Raw genomic sequence first — 25295 nt, forward strand, 5'->3', positions numbered from 1 at the left:
GACCCCATCTCCAACTTGTCTCGAACTCCTCAAAGATCCCTCTCCAACTTGCCTGGGATAAGGTACAAAGCTGGTTCCTTTCCTGTCTGAGTTGTAAAAGGCAGTTACAAACACAGAACGCTTAAAGTGACTGCCACAGAAGTTAATGCAGGAGCTCAGTCTGGAGTCGGGAGCACCACACACTCACCTCTTCTATCTTTTTACTCCTCAGGCATTCTAGGGTTTATGTGTGAGCGGTAGGAGGTGGTGTCCTTTTGTTCTTCCTAGAGCCCTTTTATTTGATAAGGTCCATGTGTCACCCTTCCACTCCTAATTACCAGTAACTACTAGTAATTAAACCATCCCATTCCCCTTAAAGACTAGAAATAACTTTCTTAAACTGGATGACTTTCTCAACACAAGGGTCAGGTGCTTAGATAGCCTATATCTGTGCTAATCAATCTGCACTTCTGACTCACGTCACCAATAATCTTTCAAGAGGGCCTCGGCCAGAGGAGGTATTTAACTGACAAGAGCAACTCCCTATGTAACAACTCACCCTTCCTATGCGGCACAGGCCTACTGGGTAGGTTTTACAAATGCTTCACAAAGATCTATGTTAACAGGTACTGAAGGGAGTGCAGCCATTCACTTGTGCATGGATGGAAGCGAGAGGCCCTTAGCAGGAGGAACTGATAGCCTAGTCTCATCTGTACGACACGGCACTCACCTTTCAGGGTGGCTGTCGGCCACCAGGGCCCGGCTGGTCTTGGAGAGCTGGTGCACCGTCTCTGCGTAGTCCTCCACGGCCTGTTCCAAAATCTGGTGCTTCTTCAACATGGAAACAGCACTCTGCTCATCCTGCAAAGAGCGGGGAGTGTCACACCATGGCCGCCCCCAGACCCAATGCCACCTGAAAGGGAGACAGACTGACTGTGCAAGAGGAAGGCCTCTGAGAAAGAAAAAAAAAACTGTAAGTGTGACATGGGCAGCAGGACTCAGAAGCATTTCAAGAGCGTCAGTGGACTGGACTGTGTGGAAGACCAGCTCAAGGACAATGCAGGATGACTGAGACCCTGCCATGGCACGGAGCGAGGCTCGGGCACACCCAGTGTGTACCGGCTGGCTGAAACTCCCCTCGGTGTAACCGATATGTGGGTCTATCAGGAGTTTGGAACCTGAAAATGCCTGCAAACTGTCTTAAAAGTATTGTTTACATTGTAAAATTTAGGTAACTCTGTAACTAGAGAGAGCAAGAAGGACTCTAGCAAATTGCTACTTAAAGAAAAACAAAACACAACAAGATGACCCACTGTTAATGACATGCCAGGATTCAGACAAAAAATTCCAGCCACCTTTGTGCACCATGGTGCCCCGTGACAGTCAAAAGCAGCAATGAAATGTTTCACAAAGACACAGCCATTAGCAGAAACACTCGGGGCCGAGTCTGAGGCTCTTCTGGGGTTGCTGGGATGTGCCCAGTCTCCTCTCAGAAGGGGCCGGAACCCCCTCTCACCTTAGCCTTCTCCTCGGACATCATGTACAGCTCCTGCTCGCTCATCCACGCCTCGGCCTCGGCCGCGTCGAAGTAGTACTGCTGGGCCCTGTGCGCCTCCTCGAGCCGCCTGTGCCGCTTCTCCGTCTCCTCGATGAGGAGGCTCCACAGCTGCTTCAGGTCCGCAAGTCTCTGCCGGATGGCCTCGGCGTTCAGGCTGCTGCTGTCGGTGACGATGTTCTGGCTCCTCTCAAAGATGTCATCGATGCGAGGCTGGTGTCCCTGGATTTCTTTCTGGAGGGTCTGTGGGAGCGGGGAACACACACAAAAGGTTTGCTAAATAGCAACAGCATGCTGTTTATGCCACGCTGTGAGGGCCAAGGGGAAATCACAAGCCTCCAAAGCTCTCTCACACTCTCTGCCATCTCATTTGGAGCAGGTATGTATCAGACTGTGCTAGCCTGAACAGAAATGCTTACCTGATTTTTCTTTATCAACAGCTGCACAGTCTGGAGGTTGTGGCCATGATCCGTGGAAGTCGCCAAAGGCATCCTCTCTCCAACCCACAACTGGAGAGAATTGCAAATAAGTGGTCAGGACTGCTCCAAAAGAACAAATAAGTAAGCAGAGCAGGGGACAGCCAGGAAGCCAGCTCGAGAGAAAGTGTGTTTGCTCCCCTTGGGAAGGGCGGCCAAGAAGCCAGCCTTCTCTGACACAGGGCGAGCACCAGTCTCTCAGACCTTACTTTATCCTCAACGCCAAACTTAACTAAGTCCTCATTTTTAATTTATTTTTAAAATTACTGTTCTAGAGAACTAAAAAAAAAATATATATATATATGGAGCTGCATTTCATGTGAGAGGGGAAAAGAACCCTTAGAAGGCACACAGTATTCACTGGCTTTGATAGCCTGGCTCACCAACAGGGCCCAATGTGAGACCGACAGAGGAGGACGGGACAGGAGGTTTACGGAAAAGCTATTTGAGCAGAAAGGGTCTACTCACGATCTCGTCCTCCACATCCCTGTTGAACTGATGGATCTCTTTGGAGGCCAGCAGATTATGCTTCCGTTCACTGAGGGGTTCCAGCAGTTCCATGAACTTGGTCTGCACGGTGAGGCGCTTGCTGTCCACCTCGTCAGTGCTCTTCCCCTCCTGACTCAGGGCCTGGGCCTGGCTCTGCAGCTCTTCGATCTCCTTCTTCCGCACCTCCATCTGATTCTCCAGCATCTGAGGCCGGAAAACAGAGCCAACTTCACCCCAGAGACAAGGCAACAGAGACAGTCCTCTAAAACGGGTGCTTTGGGCATTGGCCAAAACGAAGACTGAAGAATATAAATTCATACAGTAGAGAGACTAAGCAATGGTTCCTAACATGTATCAAACTATCAATTAGCACTCTGCTCTGTCGGCTGATTTTTTTTTAAAAAATCCCCTTCTAGGACTTTTAAATTTGGGAGAACATTCAAGTGTATCCAGGAACTTGGGAAGAAAATAACAGGGAAAACAAAAAGTTACTTATGGGGAAAAGAGAGTCTTTATCAGCCTGTTCAAAAGCGGTAAGGATGCTGGAAGCCAGTTCAGCCACCAGGAGGAAATAAAGTCTTGAGGTTCCAGCTCTTTTGGGCAAGAAGGATAGATAATGTCATCATTCTCCCCTCAATTTCTTCAGTCAGAAAGCTGACTTTTTATCTTCATTTTTTAATATACTTGGATAACTGGCTGAAAACGTATTGTTTATTTACATGAAAAAAATTAGCAAAGTTGAGAGCAGAGGTACGGTGCCACTCGGAAACATCACGCTGGGAAGATCACATACTTGGACAGTCAGCTTAGAGACAAGGGACCTGAATCTGGGGACAAACCGACTCCCTCTGTGGGCTGGGGAGGTCAATAGCTATGGCCACAAACTGCCCTTGAGAAAAACCCCTGAGCCTTCAATGGCTTGAAGGACAGAATAACCAAATCATTTAGCAAAAGGAAGGGTAAGTGTTGCTGAAGAAATAGGCCCAGGTACTCGGCTGACAGCTTTTGTAGTGACTGAAATGCTTTTGTAGAACTGCTGGGCCCGGGGTCTGACTGCACAGTGCAAACTCAGCCACCGGGAGCACCAGGAGATTCCGCCTCCCACTTGCTTTCTCAAGCTCACTGCAGCTATATTCTCATAAATCTTAAGTAACTTCATTTGCCCATATAATGCTCTATAGTGATATTACAAAAATCAAATTTCTTGCACCCTGAACAACTATCATGTATCTAGACATTATATAACAAAGTATGTGAACCATTCCTTTCCTCTATGTAAACTGCAGAACCGAAGAAAATGAGTTATTTATTCACCTGTGAATTTATTTATTTCACACGATTAAATAAGGGTGTCATCCATCACCTAAGATGATGATGATAAAATAAATATTCCCATGCACCTACACCCAACACTTCTACTAATACTGTTTCTTTCCGGTTGGTTCTGGGAATGTCCCATGATGCTACTGGGGCACTTTGCTGGGTTAAAACCCCTTCACTGAGCTGGATGGCTGAGGACACAGTGGGTGAGTTTAGACCATGGCAGTAAAACAGAAACGGGGCCAAGCAGGGGGCTGCCTCGCCCACTTGCCTGCTGCTTTTTCAGCAGGATGTTGACGCTGGTCAGATCCTTGCCGTAGTCATCAGACTGGATCTGACTCTCCAGGCCGTGCAGCCATTTGTCCAGATCCGCACAGCTCTGGGTGAAGAGTTCGGCCTTGTTTGCATCAAAGAGCCGCTGGGCCTTGGTCTGGGTGGTGGATTCAAGGACTTCCCACATTTTATGTAAACCAGTGAGTTTCTCCTTCACCACAGCTTCTGTCTCAGGCTTTTCTGAGATGAGCTGCATTCCTTCCTAGAAAACACAAACCACTGTAGTTATAAACAAACAGTCTGCTGGAGAACAAACGTCACTGTGAAAAACAAGCCTAAGACTATTTGATCTGTGATTCACCCAGTGTACACATACACACACACACTCCTTCCACTCAAAGTTGCTACTCGACACAACTAACAACAGCCCAGTCTATGCACCAGCTTTCACACAAGTCAAGCAAGAAGTGATTTACTACATGCTGTAATGGTTTCAACTGGGGCAGTGGAGCATTTAATGCCAATACCCTAAGACAGACTTCACCCCCCCCCCCAGCCAGCCCCAAAAGACCAGAAAACATTATTTTAACTGTAGAGTCTGAAACAACAAACAGTGTCAAGAAGAGAAGGGAGGGTGGGGAACTTCATCACATTCACGTTCAGCTGGGCTTGTGCTACACAGAATCCCCCTTGTTGAATCAACACATTTTAAATTACAGTGACTAGAGTTGTCACACAAGAAAAGTAGGAAAATTTAAGAATACAGAGTATTTCTAAATTCTGTGCAATGGGACCCAATCAGTCTCCATCACAGTCCTCCACAGGAAATACGATCAGGACATTCGGGACGCTGCCCAGGGGCTCGCAGCCCAGTGTGCCAGTGGGTGAGACGCACGGCAGCAACTACGCAGCCGGGACTTCCGGAAAGACGCACGAGTGCTGTGCACCAGCCGGCTGGGTTTCTGCGGGTTGAGGTCCGCAACTGGTAAGTGGGCATGGGATGAGTACTGACTACATAACTTTTGCGGGCGATCAAATGTGACTCCGAAGGGGCTCATTTCCACCCAGTCCATCTTCTCCCCATGGCCACACCAGCCACATCCAACATGTTAACGCACCTTCTCAATTTTGTCGAGCCACTCTTTGTTGGACGCGAGCTCTGCTGTAAATGCTTGATGCTTTAACCATTTACTGTGCAGATTTCTGGCTTCGTCATAAGACATGTCCTGGGCTGTAAGCATCTTTTCGTTGATCCAGAGAGATAGCTAGGAAAAGGGAAAACAAACCAGGAAGGTTTCAGAGGTTGCGATCATGGACATCAGCCCTTTTTCTGCCTGGAAAGAGCTGCGTTATGTCACTCTAGGCACACTGCACCTGTTTCCAAGTCAACAGACAACCAAATACTGACTTTACAACTCGGACTTGTCACGACAGGCATCTCCACTGCACGGAGGCTGGACCTGAGCCTTGCTCCAATCCATATGTCTAACATTAAGTCCAGAAGTACAACATTCTCTGAGCCGACTTTCCAACTGCCTGGCACCCTTAACCAGCTCTCCCCGCAAAGGCTCGTGTTTAACGCTCTGCCCCGACCAGCCCCCATCACAACCTAGTTTCCCTTCCCAAAACACGCCCATGTGGCTGTGCCATGTGAGCCATGATGGACTGTCTGTCACTCCACTTGGGGTTTTTTTCACTCTTCTAATTCTGTTATACAACAACCCAAACTGCTACCCTCTTATCTGCTCCTCACGGTGCACCTATGGAAATGCCCTATGGAAATGCCCTATGGAAATGCCCAGAAGCACGAATGGCTCACTCAGTGCAGGGGTCAGGCAATGTGACGCCCTCTCCTCCATGTCTGAGTCCTTCCACCCCCTTTTCTACAGCCACTGCTTCTCTGAAGGGCTTCCAGTCAGACCAAGAACACTTCACAGGACTGCATTCTGAGACCCGACGTGTGAGCTTGGATCTGGACTCTGGAAAGCCTCACAGAGCCTGCCAGCCGCTGACAGGTCTGAGAAGGGAGTTCTCTCCTGAGGCTCAGGCTGGGAGTCAGCCCAACCCTAGGCCCTGGACACGTCTCTTGCTGGCTCTCATTCCGATCCTCTGGCTCCTCCAGCTCCCGCCTGTAGCTGGCCATGCCAGGGTCCTAGATCCCATCCCATACACAGTACGAACCCAGGGAGAGCTGTCTGTTGGCCCAGGAAGAAGATGCACAAGGAATAAAGTGTCAGCCTGGAAGGAGAAGCAAATGTCTTCAGGGACTGTGTCCCTTCTCCTGCATGATCATGAGAGGCCCGCTTTTACATGAGTCGCTACCTCAACAAATTTGCACCCGAACGCCTTCATGACCCTGTTCCAGAGGTTTAGAGATGGCATATAAAGCCAACAGAAACCTCCACAGGAGCAACATTCCCAAGGCCATTCACTTGTACTCTGGGCCGCTGCTGGGAAAGGCTTCCCTGTAAATTTGCTTAAACAACAGAAAGCCTGTTCTTTGGGAACAATGTCAAGGGGGGCAATGCGGGTCATAGGAGGACGCCTGGCCAAGGCCATGGCAGCTCCCAGCACCATCTCTACCTTCGTAGGCTGCTCAACCACCATGCAGGAAGGGCTAGGGATTGAAAGCAAAAGGTAGAGAGATCTTTGATGTCACTCTTTATTGAGGGCAAAACCCAGTAAATCTTATAAAGCCCTCTCTAAGCAAGAACCACAGATCTGCTACACGACAATCGAGACAGTAAATTTCCTACTTCTAAAGAATTATCTATTTTCCAATCATCTGAGCAGCTACTATCTGAAATACTACTGGCATTCATTCAATCTAAGGGGGAAAGAAGTAAAAAGGAAACTAAATAGTAAGATTTCTCCCTGTATTTTGTACAGACACACAAACACACGCACACATGATGGAAAGATATTAAACACAATAGAGAGTGTTTATCTGAAGTACCAAGGACATTCACATATTTTTGCTATTCATAACTACCTATCCAAGAGATCTTAAAAAAAAAAAGCTACCTACATTGTTATAAACAAATCTGCTCTTTGCTGAACACACCACCCTATAGATAAAGCCTCATGCGATGAAGCACAATGAAATGGGTCTAGGGGACTTGCTAGTGCATCAGCCCTTCATCAGTGCTTGGGAACCAGGGCTACAGTTATTATTTGTGGGCATTTATAAAGGTCATTTAAGAACATACTCATTCTCTGTGGAAAAGAACACTGTGCAAATGGGAAAATGCTTTGATCAACTGATTAAGCTAAAAGCAAAGCATGGAACTTGCCATCCCTGTGCCACACCCACCCAGTTACACTGCCCTCCCTAAAAAAGCAGGAGGTATACACTGTGAATGAAAAAAAACAGAAAAGAAGAACCTTTTAAGTCATTCCTTTTTCAGGATGTCATATTTTTAAAATAACACTAAAATTAGGTTGATCTTTGTATTCCCCACCTGTACTTGGGACACTGAGGTGGGCCCCTACCCATTCCCACCACAGCGCTTATCGCTGCTTGCTGCAATAAATGTCCCCACCCAGGCAGTGTTTACGGGGAGGGGCAACAGTAGCAGATTTCACAATCCATGCCTCCTCAAGTCAAAGCACCCATGAGGAAGAGAGTGTGACAGAGATAATGTGGGAGTGCCCAGACCTTGAACAAGACCCATGGACAGCAACGGTAGTAATTGACCCCTGGGTGTTCTGTAAACACCTTCCAGTATGATATGTAGATTTGCAAATGTAGGGCTGGTCTCTACAAATTCCATTCTCAGAAATTCTGACTTAAGAGAGGAGTATTTTAATGAGGCTGAATGATAGAATAATACACATTACCCCTTTGATTGTACTTCGAATTCCAAGGGTTTTGAAAGGCCCACACCTGACCTAAATTTCATCACTCTGTAAAAAATGTACCCACTGATGTGGGACATCTGACACCCCACAGTAGATACTATGCTTGTATGAACTTAATGAGACTCAAGGAAAGCAAAGATAAACCCAGACATGCCAAGCAGTCACAAGGAGACCTGCACATCATCTCCAGGACATAGGCTGCTGGATGTGCCTAACGGCCACTGTTGTATAAGAGTGGACTCCTTGTAACTAAGGATGCCAATTCAAAACAAGTATTAACAAAGATCTCAAGACTTCCTAAGACTGTTTGCTGTGATTCCACTGGGAAAGACTATCATTTTATCTGTTTACTTTTCCTACATGTTTCTACTTATAAATTCACACTTACGTAAATGGAAAACAGGGGCTGGAAATTTCAAATGGGCTTCTCCAAGGGTTCCTTTAGCCCGCTCAACCTCCTGCTTGTTTCCTGGTATTCATTCATCCTCTCAAATTCAGTCCAGGCCTCACTGTGGTCAGGTCGGTGAATTTCATCTCATTAACTCGCCCTTTAGGCAAGAGCACGTAAGCCCACTGATTCCCTATCCACCCCGAATATGACCTGAGATTAAAACAAGTCATTGTTGGTGCTTCCAGGAAAAACATCAAGGTCACACAGGGACTTCCAATCTGTGGCAGGCACAGACCAGGCTGCAAACATCTGATGCCTTTTCCTCCCTCCAATGCTAAAGGGCCACCTGGTATTCACTGCAACACAAAATGCGACGCCACACGGCTAGCTTTAGATCCCATTACTCTCCTCTGTGCCTTCTTGGGACGTGAATGCCTCTTTAAGTGAGCATCCTATTCAAATGGATTATAAATGCCCACATGTCACTTGAAGAGGCACTCCTGTCTTCAGCCTGTCTGGCTCCAGGCAAATTCCCCAGAGACCTGGACTCCTCAACGTGGTATTGAAAGCGACAGACCCTACACTACATAGTTTAGTGGCTTTCCTTCTCAATGTTTAGCTGCTGGAGCTCATTTCAGGATTCACAGTAAGACAATAGTTTAATGGACAGGAAAAATTGCTTTTGTCCCAGATGATGTAACATGACTATTATTAGCGCCGTTATTTCCTTTAACACACAGCCATGCGTTTGCATGAAAGGCGTTTGTGATGATCTGAGTCGTGGCCTCAGTGAGCGACCTGACTCCACCCCCACCCAAGGGCTCTACAGCTTCACTTGGATAATCCATCTCGTTTCTGCCTCTGAGGGAATTTAGTCTAAGAAAACCAGAGAGGACTGAGTACACCGTTGTTCTCCAGCGGCCGAGAGAAATATGATGCGCTCAGGAACGCACACAAGTGAAGTCAGCCAGATGCTTTTCTCCAGCTAAGCTTGCAGAGCAACCACATCTTTCTGGCTAACTTTAGTTTCACAAGTTTGTTTATGCTTGTACCAAGGGAGCATAAAGTAGTATTAGAACCACCAGATTAACACCACATGTTAAAACTCAGAGTTTGAAATCAGGATTATTGCTGTTGGCATATTAAGACATGATTCTAAGGAGGGGGAAAGGTAGATATTTTAAGGTCTTCAGTGAATAGGAACTCAGTATGTATTTTTTATATCTCTGCTTCTTACCTGGGTAGCCAGTTCCAGTTTCTTTCATTTCTTTCCTTCCCTTCCATTGGGAAGAATGGACATTTCTTTGAACAGTTAAAGTATTAAAATGCTTTTAGGTTACACACTATTCTTAGACAATAGACATGTTCTACACCTGCACTGTCGAATACGGCAGCCATCAACCACAGGTGGCTACTGAGCACCTAAAATACAGCTCAAGAACTACCCTGTGCATCTAATTTTGTTTTAATTAACTTAAAATGAAATAGCACATGTGGCTAGTGTCTACTGTAATGGACAGCATGGCTCCTCCAGATGACAGTCTTCCAGATAATAATATTCTCGTCACGCTAAGTGGTAACTTGTAGGTTGGAGCACTGACATGGAACCATACTACCTCACCTGAAAATCACGTGATGTAAATTTTTGGCCTCAGTTTTACTCCAGGGGCTCTGCTGCCAGATGTTGGCTGGCTCTGGCTGGAGACCAGTATGAGAGAGGTTGAAGGGAGACATACCTCCTGACAGTCTTGCAGGAACTTCTGGAGATCCCTGTTGTCCTTCAGTCTCATCAGAAGCTCACTGGCTGCCTCACGATTCTTCCTATGCCTATTATAATGGTAAAAAGAACATTTTTTAAAAACAGGAATTAGAGAATCTTGAAACACAGACTTCACAATGCAGTCTCTTTCCTGGGTTTCTACACATGCTGAAAACAGTCTGCTTACAGTTCTTAACGATGTCAGGGAGACAAAATAAACAAGAGAGCTCAGCATCCTCCAAATGAGTGAGGGAGGCATGGTGCAGCAAAGAACACAGCACCTGTCTCAGCCACACAACAGGCCGAGGAAGCAGTCAAAGGAGCTGTAGGAGTGTGGTGCTTCCTAATCTAGGGCTGGGGGGACGGTGGGAAATCTGAGCTTGAAGTGTGTACAAATCCCCATTCTAGGTACTAAGAAAAAACGGGAAACTTATCTTCCGTGAACTTGTACCTGGGTGATAGGATACACACATGGCTAAGAAAATACAGATAATGAATGTTTCCTGATAAACAGATTCCCAGCTTGAGAAAAACTCACCTAAACCAGGAAGGAAAACTTTTAGACCAGTGAGATATCTATCTACTCAATCCCACTCTTTATTAATAGATAAGCGAGTTCACTGGCACACTTCCGTCACACACCCAGTGGCTCAGTTTCTGCACCAGTGTGACGGAGCTGTGTGAATGCGGTGCTGTCAATGAATGGGGCACGGCTCGCCTGCAAGAGGGAAGAGCTGTCCCAGACTCAGAATCACCCAGCAGTGCCAGAAAATACAGCTCCTCGATCTTCTGCATAATCCAAGCTGTCCAGCCTCAAGGTAGAACACTAAGGCAAAGAAACAGAGTGTAGATGGGCAGGTCTAAGATTTTCATTCTGATTCTCAAAGCAATGTCTTGGTCCTGCCCAGGGGCAAGCGCTCTCATGTGACCCACCAGTCCCCACGGCAGGACTGGGAAAGAACACGAACTCTGACTCCGCATGGTGACAATAAAGAATAGCATGCCAGGCGCCTACTGCTGACTGACTCATACAGAAGCCTCCTCTGGAAGGAGCAAGAAAGGCCTCAGAGCAATGCCGCAGGTCACACAGGTCTTCAGTGAGTGCTGGCAAGCACGTGGCAGTGGCAGCACTGCCTCTATCCCTGTCTGGGGAACCAAAGGAAAATGGCTTCGGCTCCTGCAGGAACCAGCGACTCAAAGCAACAGGAAAAATATGAATGGAAGTAACACTGTCAGGTGTATGCCAGATACACGTAAGGACTGTTTGATATATTTTCTAATAGTTCAAAGGGGCTCCACAGCTTCAGAAAAAGGAATCTTAATATGTTTATACCACTTAGGCAAAATGTGAAAATGGAGAAATATTTCTGATGTAATGCTAAATGAAAAGAGCATACGCATAATTCAATGACATAAAACTCTAAGGTACAGATTAGAAGGTGAAAACTAAAATGGCATGTGCTAGGCATGAAACTAAAGATAGTTCCCCCTACCCCAAATTTTAGACGTTCCGTTGCTTTTATAACAACAAATAAATAAAGGCCACTTCCCTTTACTCCATTGCTATCCTTTCTCAAAGACTGAAAATTAAAAATAAAAAAATTTTAACATTGGTGAGTTTCAGCTAAAGAAATTTAGTCATCTAAAAACGTGGAAGGGGAAGGAATGTCAAAAGGTCTTCAAGTGCTCTACTCTCAAATTCCAGTCACTATTTGTAGGAGGTTTTAAGATAATAAAGCAAATTGTCTGGAAGGAAGTAATTTGAATTGGAGTTGGTGACAAAATGCAAGTATCCTGCCTTTAGTCAAAGGCCTTGAATGAAAGACCCCCCTCCCTTCCACAGCACCCCACAAAAGCACTGTGATGGCAAGAAGAGTCACAGACACTGGCAGGTCAACAGCATGGGGAAATAAAAACAACTTCAAACACTTTGGAGATTCACTAAGGGAGAAAGACGACCAGGCAGAATCCTAAATGCATGTCTTAGATAATCAAGTCTCATGTGTGCCCGTCAGGTACCTGGCTGGGCAATCTTTCTCTCACAGTGAGTCCGTGAAGAAAAAAAAAAGCCAAACAGCGACTCAGGGTCCCAAGTCTGAATGGCACAGATCCACAGGAGGGCAAGATGATGATGGCCTTTGAGTGATGTGCTCTGCAGACCGCTCAGCAGCTAGGCAAGCGGCAGAGACTGCTGTCGACTCAGAAAGCCCTGGAGAGAAGCGCGTGTGGCTCCACTGTTTACTTTTGGCAACTGAAGTCGTTCACGGGAAGTGAAACTCAGGAAGGTCTTTCAAAGCTGGATGGTGGATTCAATTATAGGGAAGGGCCTCCTATAAAACTTGGCTATAGTTTCCCCACAGTCCTTAAGAGTGCTCTTTGTTTGGGGGCAACGTTCAATCTCTTGCTTCATTTCCATCACTCACCTCCCGACCCCATCACGTGACCCCAAAGCTCCCCTCATCACAAGAGGCAGATGTTGGGTTAAACTCTGGTTCTTGTGAAAGAACCACAGGTGCCTGAGTAAAGTGGGCTGGGATTTTTAAGCTTTTTGTCCCCTGTCACATAGGGTCTGGCTTTACGAAGCTGGATACTGTCCCTTGCTCTCCCAGGATTTCCCTGTGGCTATAATTTTCATTTGGGCCAGGAAGCGCAGCGGGGGGCAGGTGGACAGCAGGCCCCTTCCCACCCAGTCACAAGCACTTTAAGGGACACTTGTGCTCCACCCACAGCTGTTAAGAGCCAGGGTTTTGTTTTGGTACTTTCACAAACTCAGTGGTAACTGACAAGATTTCCAAAATGTTTAAGTGCATTATAATGATTTTGCATTCTGTGACAATAACTTCCTAAGTGACTCAGAATGTCTCTGGACAGGGGATTCGATCTGAAGTTTAGGTATTTCCTAGGCATGTACCCTGCTACAGCACCTGGAACTCAGATTTGTCTATTTTTGTAACAGACAAGTATCCTCTGGGGTCAGTTTCAGATTTGAGGCCTCTGGGGACAGTGAAGTGAAACCAGAATTCAGTTAACACCAGCTGAGGAAAGTAAGAAAACAAGAGTCCTCCAGTGTGCGGATCGATGGTGAGCCCCTCCCCCATTTTTCTTATGCTTCTTGTACATAGTAGAGGATCCTCTTTCCATGACTTTTTAAAACCTGAAATCTGAAGGATGCTCTGAACTCCAAGAGGCCAGGCTCTCAGTCAAGGACAAAAAGATTAAGCCACAACTGAAGGCTGCTGAAATGTTCTCACCTCCAGGGATCTCTGGTCTTGACAACATCGCCTGTTTCCAACGACCCCTTGTAGCTGCAGCTGTAGCACCAGAGGATGAATAAACACACCATGGAAGCTGCAAGGCAGCTGCCGGCCAGCCTGCACACACGTGCCCCTAGCAGCCAAGCCCGCCTTCAGGAACGAGCTGTGTGCACCCAACACGGAGGAGTATGGGGTATTCACAAAATAATGAGTGACTCAACATTAGGAAAAAGGGGAATTCTTTTTCTCTAGGTTAAGAATGCCTTGGCCAATCCTTGCTTCTCACACTCATTTAAGATAGGAAAGACTTTTTTCTTTTTTGTTGCTATTTTAAAAGCAGCATCCACAGAACTATCATTAATCTACGTTACACACTATTCCACAACGGCACCTTTAGAACACACACACAGTCTAGGCTCTGAAATGGTGCAAAACACAGACTGCGAGGAACTCTATGGGGAAGAGTAATTCCCCTTTCCACCCCAAATCATCACAAATTAATCTGGCCCAAGGTCCCAGGGTCCCAAGAGACCCCTTGGATATGGGAAGTGAGGAAACGCCCTCAGCAAGAAGCTCCCCTGTTCACTGCACTTGGAGGCCAGAGGAGAGATCTGGAGGCAAAGTTTGTTTCTGGATGACATCAGTCTCACAATAAGCCCTTAAATGCAGCTCAATCTGGGACCAGAGAAGAGCAGCAGGAACAGAGGCCAGAGACCTGGTGGACGGGCCAGATGACGCTGGAAGTGGCCAGCCCAGAACCAGCCCATGCTGGGGCATCCAAACCTGGACCGGCCCTGACCTCCCACTAGAGGAATAACAAAGGCGGCGGGGGAACTAAGGGTGAAGGCCAAACAGAGCACACTGTCCTTCAATCAGGAAAAAACTTATTTCAGAACTGAAGGTAGACGGGTGGATAAACAAACCAACCAACCAACCAACCATCCAATCTCAGAGATGCCCTGGCAAAAGAGGGAAAGGTCTTTTCTCTCATCATGAGAAAGCTCCTATTGTAGCATTACACAAACCGATTTTCTAAGAAAGGCCTGATAATGTTCCTTTGGGGCTCTGCCAGGTACTCAGGACAAGCTACCTCGCCCGCCCTCCCTACTCCCTCCTGGCAGCCTTCAGAGGAGTCTTATGCGACGGACACAGGAGAAGGTGGGCTTGGCTAGGGAAGTGTCTGGCTCTCAGGGTCCCAGAGGGTGACATGCCTGTGCCAGCTGCAGAATGGCACGGCTCATACCTGACTGCTACTCAGCATCACTGCTGCTGTAGGCCTTTGGGAAGAGATGGGTTTGGGGTCTCAGGCTTGATTTCTTTTGTGGATACCTGTGCACGTCTTACAACGAGAACCACAATTTCAGGCAGCCATTTGCTGCGCACTGATTTTCCGTGGTAGATTAAGTTCTGCTAGGTGGCCACAGACTGTCCACTGGACTTCTGGCCAGTGACAAAGATGCTCAAGTCCCAGGGTGCAAGACCCCCCTAAGAAACTCAGAACACTGTACCTGTCATCGATAGAGTCCACCTTCTCCTGGATGCGATCCGAGTTGATGTTCCCATCGCTCACCAGCCGCCGGCCGGTCTCCACAACAGCGTTGATCTTCTCCTCGTTGGCGTCCATAGTGGTCATGAAGTCCTCTTGTTTTTTAATGGCTGCTTCAGCTCCTTCCAAGGTGGTGGGCATTTCGGTATGGGCCAAAACATATTCCTTATTTAAAAAGAGAGAAGAAAAAGTCACAGAAGAACAAGACCCCATGAAGTGACTCACTTTCAGCGTAACGAAAACTCTATTTCCTACGTCCTACATTTCCATGCAACACACTCCACCAGACTCGCTTCACTACTCATCACACTGGCAAGTAATCTACTGACTCTGATAAAAGAAACAGTTGGGAGGGGAAAAAGACCCAGTGGGACACCGTAAGTGACTGAGTTTTCCTAAGTGGTCAAACGCTCTAAATTTCGTCCCAGAGTGAGTGAGGAAAGGAATCAAAGCTCTGTGCACCAGCTGCAAGGGGCCTCTCACGTTACACGAAGACGCGGGCAATACCCGCCCTCCGCACTGTCTGGTGCAGCAGATGAGCGCCCTGATGCTGCTGACTATCCTCAGCCCATTTTCTTTCTCTAACCTCTGTGCTGCGTGTCATGGGTGACGTCCTTGACTCTTCTAGCACAAGGAAGACAGCTGTTCATTCAAAAATAATTTAAAAAGGCCAATTTAATGAAGTCCTATGAGGACATATTATGAACATAAGAAGTCCTCAGTAGTAATTAAAACAGAACCACACTTTGCAAGGCAAGGCAGCTCCTGTGGAAATTGTCAATTCCTGTCCCCCACACTGTGATGGGACTCCATGCTTTAGGAGTCAGGGGGAAAATAGGTCTGTAAACCATCCTTCTAATTTCATACATGTGGGTTTAAACCAGCAGCTCTGACCAAAACGTGTCGAAAGGCAACCAGGTCTGGTGACAAGCATTACCTGGTTGTTAAGGAAGGCTTCGGCTTGCTTGGTGTCCCTAAGGAACTGCTGGTAGGCGTGGGACTGGGAGAGGAGATTTTGCCTGTTTTCCCACATTTTGTGGAGCTCGTTCCATCCAGTGTCCAAGGCCTGCAGCCGCTGCCGCAGAAACATGTACTGGGCATCGGTCTGCCCCTGGGTGACCATCTCGCCCATGTCCCTCATCTTCTGGTAGTCCTCCTCGTAGTTGTCGATCTCGTTTTTGATGTTCTCATGCTGCGTGAGAAGCTTCTCCGCTTCGGTCAGGGTGTTGGGCATGTCCTCGGACGCGATGGCCGTCTGGGTCCTGGAGAGCCAGGACTGGAAGTCATCCAGGTCCCGAAGGAACTGCTGCAGTTTGCTGGCCTCGCCCAGGGAGGCCTCGCGGTTCTTCAGGGTGGTCTTCATCTCCTCCCACACGTCGCTGATCTCGGCCAGCCGAGACAGGATGGCCTGGGCCTGGTCAGGGTGCTCAGACTCGAGCTTCTCCGCCTCCTTCTGCAGGTCGCTCAGCTTCGCCTCGATGGCCACCAAGTCTCGCTCCATGCCGGTCAGCTTGCGCTGTAGGGCCATGACGCCGGCCAGGTCGTTGCCCAGGTCCTGGGTGGATTCAATAACCTTGGTCTTCTCCCGAATCCAGGATTTGGTTTCATTGCACTCGAGGTGGTAGTTCTGTATGCTCAGGGCAGAGAGAAGGGCGTCCTTCTTCCTGTCGACCAGTTCTCGGAACTGGCTCCACCTGGGAGGGCAGGGGTGGCAGAGAGAGCAGTGTGAGGAGGAGGCTGACAGCTCACGGCTGAGCAATGAAATTAACGGTCATAGTCAATCTGCACTTTTCCCCTCCACCTGTGCTCTGACTACATCCTCTTGGGAAAACCACCTCATTCAGTATATGGACATCAAGTGTTATCAAAACAACTCAGGGATGCAATATAATCTGGAAAAAGCCTGACAGGAAGAGGGACTTATTAAAGAGCTCCAACATGAACTGTGACAACATATCTGTCCCCCAAAGAGTCAATTAATTCATGTCTGCCATGCACATCTACTCAACCCTGAGCTGCACCTAATTAACATTTTCTAAACCTAGTACCTGACAGTAACCTTCAGAACTGAGGCCATCCTGCCACTGCAACCTATTTGGATGTGTTTACTCGACAGAAAGATTAAAGCAAGCCAAGGGTCTACCTTGATAACCAGTACTTTCATTGGCCAATTGTGTCTCAAACATGCCTAAATCCTGTTCCAGAAATCATTTTATTAAAAAGGACGGTACGGGAGCCACCCTGATGTGCAGCTAAGGCCCTAACTTCTGATGTGGCCAGGGGCAGGCGCCAGGCTGCTAGGAATGACATCATCCCAGAAGATGGTTCTTGCGAAATGAGGGTATGTCGAAAGCCAGAACCAGTGCCATGACCTCAGCACCATAATGCCAATGATCCCAGTGCAGGGGATTCCCGAGAGTGGGGCACAGCAAGGGACCTCACCCTCCTGGGCCCTGCCCACACAGAGAAGCCACGCAATGCTGGCCTTACGCTCACCTTGTGTTCAGTTTGTCCTGCTGGGCTTTGATCTCCTTCTCGCTCGGGTGGCCACTGTGCATCAGCTGTCGTGCAATCTGGTTTACCACTGCGACCCGGGAGGCTTGGTTGTTCATCTCTGGTTCTAGGCTCTCAAATCTGAAAAGGCAATTGGACAGGGCAATCACCTCCTTGGTCACGACTGGTAACGAGAGGCAGGCTGGTGCCCCTGCCCGCTGGCGCCCCTGCCCTGAGCCTTACCTGTGCTGGATGACCTCCAGGTCCTCCAGCTTTTCTGGGATCTGCATGTTGTTGAGCCACTGCTCCTTCTCATCAATCCAGAGCTCACAGGCGTCGGCCTCACTGAACATCTTGTACAGGGCCAAGGTATCCTGCAGTGCCTGCTTCCTCAGCCGTGTCAGCTCAGCCACCTCCTTGTACCGCTCCTCAATGCCCGACAGCCTGCCCCTGACCTCTGGGGACTCCGCGTGCTCCCGTGGGAGGGCGCCGGCCTGCTCGTGCAGCGTGTCGAGGGTGGGCCTGTAGTTGGCGATCTCCTCCGCCACATCTTTGTGTTTCTTGACCAGAGACTGGGTGGAGTACTCATCGTGGCCCACGTCGTTGCTGGAGACGATCTTGAGGATGTCCAGCATCCACGCGTCGATGTCGTCGGCATCCGCCTGGAACTGGTGCAGCAGCAAGGCCTCCTCCAGGCGCTTCTTCCGAATGGCCGAGAGCTGCTCCAGGTTGGCCCACTGCTCCCGGATGTAGATGATCCTCTCTCGGATCTTCTCCGACCCGAAGTGCTCCTCCGCGATCATGTCTTCACCTTCTTTGATGGCCTGCTCAAAGTGGCCGCTGCGGCCGCTCATCTCGTCCTCAAAGGCCCGGTGCTTGCTGAGCAGGCGCATGACGCTGGTCAGGTCTTTCCCGTAATCGTCGGAGGACAGGATCTTCTCCTTCTCCCGTATCCAGCCCTCTTCTTCTGCCATCTCCCAGAAGAACTTCCAGAGGCGACGAGACTCTTCCAGGCGGGCCCGGCGCTCAGCCGCCAGCTGGCAAAGCTCTTGGTAACAGAACTCCATGTGGGCCACGCGGTCTCGGATCACCTGGGGGTCGCAGGGCTTGTAACCTGTTGAACGCCAAGGAAGGGATGAGTGTGTGACAGAATTTAGCACAGGTTCCTGCTCATGTGCAGGCAGTGAGCTACATTCCGTGTCCTTACTACTAGATTACCAGTTCAATTCTAAGTTCAGGGCCATGTTATGAGGCAACAGAGTGTCTTCTGGGATCCTGACTGGAAGAGGAGAGAGGGGCAATGATAAGTATTATTTTTTTTGCCCTAAGTGGTACTGTTTTTGGATCACTTATAAACCAAAACAAGCATGTAAGTTGTAAGAAAAGGCAGCTACATCTAACTGTGTATAAAATATAAGAAAGGAAGCCCAATCCTTCCCAATACCCTTTACAGAAAGATGTGCACCGCCAGGTGGAAAAGCCAGGAGCTACCTGAGCACACACACCAGGCTGCCAGTGCACAGACAGACCAAATGTGGTCCCACAAAGTGGCACTGCCAAACATCAAGCCATTCAGAACCAAGCAGCACTTGAGTATGTAAGGAAAAGACATGTGCATGTGAGAAAAGCAAGACAGTTAAACAGCTCAGGGGGCCACCCCACGGAATCTCATGTGCCCACAACAGGGAGGCACACAAACCCACTGGGCACCTTCACGGGCACAGGAACTTCAAAGCACACAGAACTTCTCTATTTCTACCAAGACAGAGCTCTGGTGACCGGGAGGTAGTATCTGGAACGGTCCACCTTACCTTCCCCATCCGTGGCAAACTTCTGGGCGGAGGCGTTGACACCTCTCACCCGCTCTGCCTGGATGCCGATGTCTGCTTCCACCAAGGCGTGCTTCTGCAACAGATCTTCCACGCCCAGCAAGTGTTTGCCATAGTCTTGAGAGAGTAATAGCACCTGTGCACGAGAGGCAGCAGAAAGGACATCTGTGAACACAAGCCTGACTTCAGTATCTTACACTCTTCGGACAAGCCGAGAGCCAGCTACCACGCTGCACCCTCCCCGGAGCCAGCTGTCCTGCCCGTATCTTTAGGGGCAGAAGATGACGAGCAAACCAGAATGCAGTAAACCGAACCTGAAAGCCTGCATCAGGAGAGACATGATGAACTAAGGATCGTCTACCTCATAATAAGCAAGTCCATTTTACACTAAAAAGTGCAGGAAAGGAGAAAAAGGGGGACAGGAGGAAGCAGTATGGAACATAACCTGGGGCTCCAAGAGGAAATTGAGGCAGCAACCACTATTAAAGAAGGAAAAGGTAATAGAGCTGTTTCACACCAAAGTTTACAGAAACCTCTTACAAGCTGCTGACCCCTTAAACGGCCGCCTTCCTCAGTGAAGGGCTTACTGGTGCGCCTGCGCAATACATGTACAATCGACGGGAGGAGAATCGAGTTGAAAAGTTTACCAGCCACATCTCTGACCAAATAAGAACAGGGCTGGGTGGCTGTGCAGGCCCCAGCAGGGTTGGTTTTAGTTTGAGCTCACTAACAGTTTTCTTCTGTTTCTCCCATCGGCCCAATTCAGGGGCCTTATCCCACACTGTCTCCCGATAAAACTTCTGCTTCACACTTACTGGTGAGGAAGCCTGTCCCAATCTGAATTCAACTGCGTACCATGATTTATAAAATGAAAAGCACCTCTCTGCTAAATTTTATGAACATTTCTATTTTAAGAGGTCAAAACAGACCACACATAAGAATGTCATAAATCTGGGACAGTTAAAGAGGGAAGACTGATGGTGTCAGGTGACCTTGGCCCGCTGCCAGGTACAGTTCAAGAGGTGAGCAAAGGTGAGGGCCCACACCCCTCGAAGGAAGCCCCCGGCAGAAGGTCAAGCTCAGGAGTGGAACACAGTGTCCTGAGGTGATGGAGGCTTCATGGTATCACCCCCAAACTGCCCTGTTCTGTCCCCACTACGAGGCTAATCACCTTTCAGCTGGGGACCTGCCTGGCACGAGTGAGCCCTCCTTGGCCTGCATCAGAAGACACGAGCGGGCACAAGGCTCTGGCAGAATAGTAGGTCTCCTCCTGGGTCGGGGGGAAGCTTGAAGTCCATGCTCAGCACTGTCAGTGGGAGGGGAAGCACAAGCCAGCCCCCTCCTATGATCAGCACACATGTCACCGCACTCACCCTCACTGTGCCTGGGTGAGGTGGCTGGTGAGCACGGTCCCACTTAAACATGAAGAAAGAAGGCCCCAGGAGACTAGGCAGCCCTGGCTGCCTGGTTCCGACCTGCACTCCGTCACGTTGCCTACCACTCTCCCATCTGCCCACACCACCTGCCTGGGCCCCGCCCTGCACCAGGGCCACCCACACGCACATCAGTGAGATGGAAAGTTAGGTCAACTCTAAAGAATTACAAATGTGGAAAACCCCAATTTGATTGAGTCCTATCATGGAATACATATAAATTAAAACTAAATCACAGAAGCAGATCTCCAGCTACAGAACTGGCCTTCCTTACAACTTTTTCATACTTCACATTACATTTAACTTGGGAGCTAACAACCTTCCCGTGGGTGACGTGGCCCTTCTCTGGCTTTGCAGAACGGGCAGTTAGACCAGGGGCACAATGCATGCTGGGAAGTTATGGGTGGGTCCCAGAAACGAGAGGCTTCTTTGGATCAGCTCTGGTCCCCTTTAAGTCAAGTTGTACCTTCATTTCGTCCATCCAGTCCATGATGTAGAGCATCTCCTGGAAAATCTTCTGCAGCCCCAGGTTCATCTCGAGACGCTGCCTTCGGGCCCGGAGCAGTTCCAGCAGGTACTCCCAGAGCCGGATGACGTTGTCTTTCCTCGCCGTGATGCGCTTGATGTCATGGTAGTTCTCCGCCTCGAGCTCCCTGGCCACGGCAACCACGGCCTGCACGCGCTCCTCGTACGCGGCAATGTCTGTCTCAATGGCCTCATGCTTTTTCGTGGCAGCCTCAACGGCAGGAAGGTCAAATCCAAAGTTGTCCTACAGAGAAACAAAAAGCCGCCCATTGGAAACAAAGAAATAGAGCAGACGTGGAATCCTGCACACACCTTAGTCTTTGGTGGTCTTAAACCCAAACAACTGCCCCCTAAGGTTCACCCCCTCCCCCCTGGGGCTGGTCTCTGACTTCCACAGGACCCTCAAAACTCTGTGCCTGAGGTCAGATGCCCCTCCTCCCCAAAGCAAATCAGACGCTTGTCACTTTCCAAAGGGGTCCACCTCATATCTAGCACCTGACTTACTGAAACTAAAGCAGGTGATAGCTTACATTAAGCCAAGCAGAAAGAACACCATTTTTATTTATTTCATGACCAGTCTAACTACCGTGAAGAATTGGTTGGTCAAAGATTGAGAAAAAGAGAAAAAAAATTTAAATTACATAAATGTGAACAGTTCACACACACTCACTAGCTCTAAACAAACTCTGCTTGAGCTGCTTCCAAACCTATAAAAAGTTATATAAATAGAAGGCAGAGTGTATTAGGAACTATAAACATCCTCTTTGTGGAAGTGGGCAGATGACGTGACAGTTACTTCAGAATCCAGAATACGGTGGTTGACAAGCAGCTGTCCTGGGGCCCCTGGGCATGGCCTGCATTCTAGCTGACCCCGGGGGTGGTTTCTCGAATGCAGTCTAGGGCAGCACCTGAGACACCAGGCGCTGGTTCTCGCTCAGCCACGTCTCCCTCATGGCTGCCTTGCGATCGAATCTGCGGGCGAGCTGTTCCAGTTTCTCCTGCCTTATGAGCTCGTTCCGCAGAGCCAGCTCCCTCTCGTGCTCCGCTTTTTCCAGTCGTTCCCAGGCCTGCAGGAGGGAGACAGAACAGTTTCCTGTCACGTTCAAGGAACTTCTATGCTCGACAGTCGACAGCTAGTATTTCTCAAAAACCCCCAGGAACTTAGAAGGGAAGTCCAGTTCCCATCCTCATGGACTTTTAGGTCTTGATAAAAAGTTCTCTTGGTTTAGCCTCATGGGAACACTCTCCCCTGTCGAAATCCAAAGATCCTGTGTTGTGTTTGGACAACAAAACAGTGTGGAGATGGAGCGATATAACTAAATTATAAATCTTCTTAGCAGAAAGAAAACAAAGTAGTTATTTTCAACAGCTCTGATCATATAAAAAAGATAAATGATTTTTTTCTCAGAAAAAACCTATGTCTCTCTCATTGACTCCACCCTGAGCCACTTGTTTTTAATCCATACATCTGAGTGTTGTTGTTTTAAATCCTTATGGACTGACTGTACACACTGAATTCATTTCTAGGAACTACATCTGACACTTCATGGCATTTTTAAAAATTCCATTTAAAAGAATCTAAATGGGTACAACTGACCAAAGTTCTAGATTTTTCAAATTTGTACTTGGAAATAATGCCCACTGTGAAGTCCTGTAATGGCAGACATAACAGGCATGAAAATGGAAATTGTTAAAAGCTTCTCAGATGGAAGGAGACAAAATCCCAAGCCCCAACCAGCAGGGCTGTCCAACCTGCAGCCCTCAGGCCGCATGCAGCCCAGGACGGCTTGGGAATGAGGCCCAACACAAATACGTAAGTTTACTTAAAACATTATGAGATTTTTTGTGTGATTATGTGTGGTAATGTATTTAATATGTGGGCCAAGACAACTCTTCTTCCAGTGTGGCCCAGAGACGCCAAGAGGTCGGACCCCCCTAGATTTCAGGTACATGGTATTAAGGTTTTGCGTTCTCCCTTCTGTAATTCAAAGATGTTTAAGTCAATTGCCTCTGACAGATGAGGGTAACAAGGTAAACAGGTAGAACCCAAGCTGGTTTAATAAAATCTAACACTGTCCCCCAAACTTCAACAGACCAGCCTGCAGCAAGTATTACCATGGCCCTCTGCAATACCCAAGCCATAGCTGCCCCTTAACCCAGCAGGCAGGGACGGACCCTCTTAGACTCCTGTCCTCTCGGCAGCTGAGACCCAGTGACAGGATCTGAGGCCTCCGGGAGGATGGGGCCCAGCAGGACCAGATGGATCAGTTTTACCTTGTTAATATCAGAGATGAGCTTCCCTTCCCGGGGCATGTAGACCTTCTGGTTGTTGGCCCTCATCTTGCTCTGAATGGTGAAAAGCAGCACTTCCAAGTTCCCCTTCTCGGTAAACCTAAGTGCAGAAAAAGAACCACCATAAACATGGTTTATTATATTTTGTTCTTTCAAGGGGAAACATTCATTTGCTTCTGGCAAAATGACACATTTGACACAGCCACGCCATTTAAAAAGTCATTTATCTCTGGTTTGATTTATGTGAAACGCATGTTAGAGAAGCTGGAGTGTGTTCGTTTTGGGGTACTACAAACTCAAAATGTGCCCAACTGTGGAATTTTGTTGTGGTTGGTTGGTTGTTGTTACTGAGATTTATATTTGGGGGCACACAATATAGCATTCTTTTATTATCACCTCACGCAAGGTTTAGATCGTAAGTCCTGGGTGATGGACTTCACGCAGAAAGCACGGCTGAATGTGTTCAGCAAGAATAATTTCAAGTGAGCACCGAATGTAACTTTCCATGAGTTTCTGAGACCTCAACGAGGTATTCACACCTGAGTGGAGTTGCACAGCAAGGAGGAACAACTTTCAAAGTATGGTAAGAGACAGGGTGCACAATCCTTATTCCACAATTATGAAATTTTAAGGTGTGAAAATCAAACTGTTGGGAACACCAAAACTATTTATTGTCTGTCTCTACAACATAACATGGATATTTACATGTTTTGCTACAGGTATATTAGTGGGCCCGATTCTGGGCTGCTGCCACAAACCCAGCTGGAGTCACAGCACATGACATTCCCATCACACAACTGCTATTTCACCAAAAATAAAAAATAAATAAATAAATAGATAGATAGATAAATAAATAAATAATGGAATTCTGAAATCTATTAGACACAAGAGTTTTGGGGAAGGGATTGGGGACCTGCGCAATTTCTTCAGATTCTCATCTACCAGGGGCACACCTGTTACGGGAAGGGGCTCACAGAGGGCATGATGTGTAATAAAGCTCAGTGACACAGGGCCAGATGAAAAGGGGGTAAAGACAGGCCACCAGTGAGAGGCGTTCATTACGCGACGAGGTCATGCAAGCCAGAAAGCGGGGGTCTGAGACCGAAGTGGTCTCCCTCCCCACATTAACGGGAATATAGTCCAGTTCGAGTCTTACTTGGGTGGTTTCTCCACAGTGCGGTAAGTGTTGAATGCCTGAAGCTGCTGTTGAACCCCAACCAGTGAATTGGCAAATTTGCGATTATTCAAAATTATGATGGTTTGTTCAATCCACTCCAGAAGGTCAGAGGCAAGTGATTCGTACTTCTCAATCATTTTTTCTGTTTCAATAGCATTGTCAAGCACCTGTGAACAGGAGTTAGAAAAGTGGAAAGGACCGTGTCACGACAAGGAAAACGTAGCCGCAACCCTCCACGAGCATAGGCGCACTGAATGGCGGGTCTTGCTGCTCCAGCGCAAGCGTTTTCAGCTCAAGGAGCCCTTTGTTAATAGGCACTCAGACTGGGGCCATTATCTGTGAGCAGTGACAGCTTAACTCAACTGAAATTGGTTTTGGAGCCTCCCAACCCCCAGGCAAAGGGTTTAAGAGTCTGAATGACTCCTGCTGCCTAAGCCCCCAAATCCCTGGAGAAACAAAAAGGCTCCACTTTGCTTGGTCCTGTCCCATGAATGCCCATGAATTTTCCATCCCTATTACACTGAGAAGACAAAGTCATCTGGTGTGAGGTGTTCTGAAATCCAAGGCGGCCAAACATCAGGCAAATGACACACAGAAAGATAACGAATGCCCAGAACCTTTCAGCTGTGGGGAGAGTAGTTCA

The 25295-nt window shown here is 48.1% G+C and overlaps 1 protein-coding gene across 3 annotated transcripts in view; it reads right to left on the bottom strand.

The window, feature by feature from the left end:
* Positions 1-25295, bottom strand: part of SPTBN1 (spectrin beta, non-erythrocytic 1) — a 188884-nt gene that overhangs the window by 20311 nt on the left and 143278 nt on the right. For all 3 annotated transcript variants that reach the window (XM_045827184.1, XM_045827185.1, XM_045827186.1), the window contains 16 exons: positions 24632-24819; positions 23458-23575; positions 22092-22250; positions 21125-21427; positions 19208-19361; positions 17640-18510; positions 17400-17537; positions 15841-16597; positions 14866-15068; positions 10081-10171; positions 5211-5357; positions 4091-4354; positions 2479-2703; positions 1954-2043; positions 1496-1777; positions 710-840 (listed from right to left, as the gene is read on the bottom strand). In XM_045827184.1, coding sequence (XP_045683140.1) covers positions 710-840; positions 1496-1777; positions 1954-2043; positions 2479-2703; positions 4091-4354; positions 5211-5357; positions 10081-10171; positions 14866-15068; positions 15841-16597; positions 17400-17537; positions 17640-18510; positions 19208-19361; positions 21125-21427; positions 22092-22250; positions 23458-23575; positions 24632-24819 — 4121 coding nt within the window. The remainder of the gene's footprint in view (positions 1-709; positions 841-1495; positions 1778-1953; positions 2044-2478; positions 2704-4090; positions 4355-5210; positions 5358-10080; positions 10172-14865; positions 15069-15840; positions 16598-17399; positions 17538-17639; positions 18511-19207; positions 19362-21124; positions 21428-22091; positions 22251-23457; positions 23576-24631; positions 24820-25295) is intronic.

The sequence above is a fragment of the Phyllostomus hastatus genome, unplaced genomic scaffold (genome assembly GCF_019186645.2).
Source record: "Phyllostomus hastatus isolate PE091 unplaced genomic scaffold, TTU_PhHast_1.1 phas_scaffold_78, whole genome shotgun sequence".
NCBI classification, from domain to species: domain Eukaryota; kingdom Metazoa; phylum Chordata; class Mammalia; order Chiroptera; family Phyllostomidae; genus Phyllostomus; species Phyllostomus hastatus.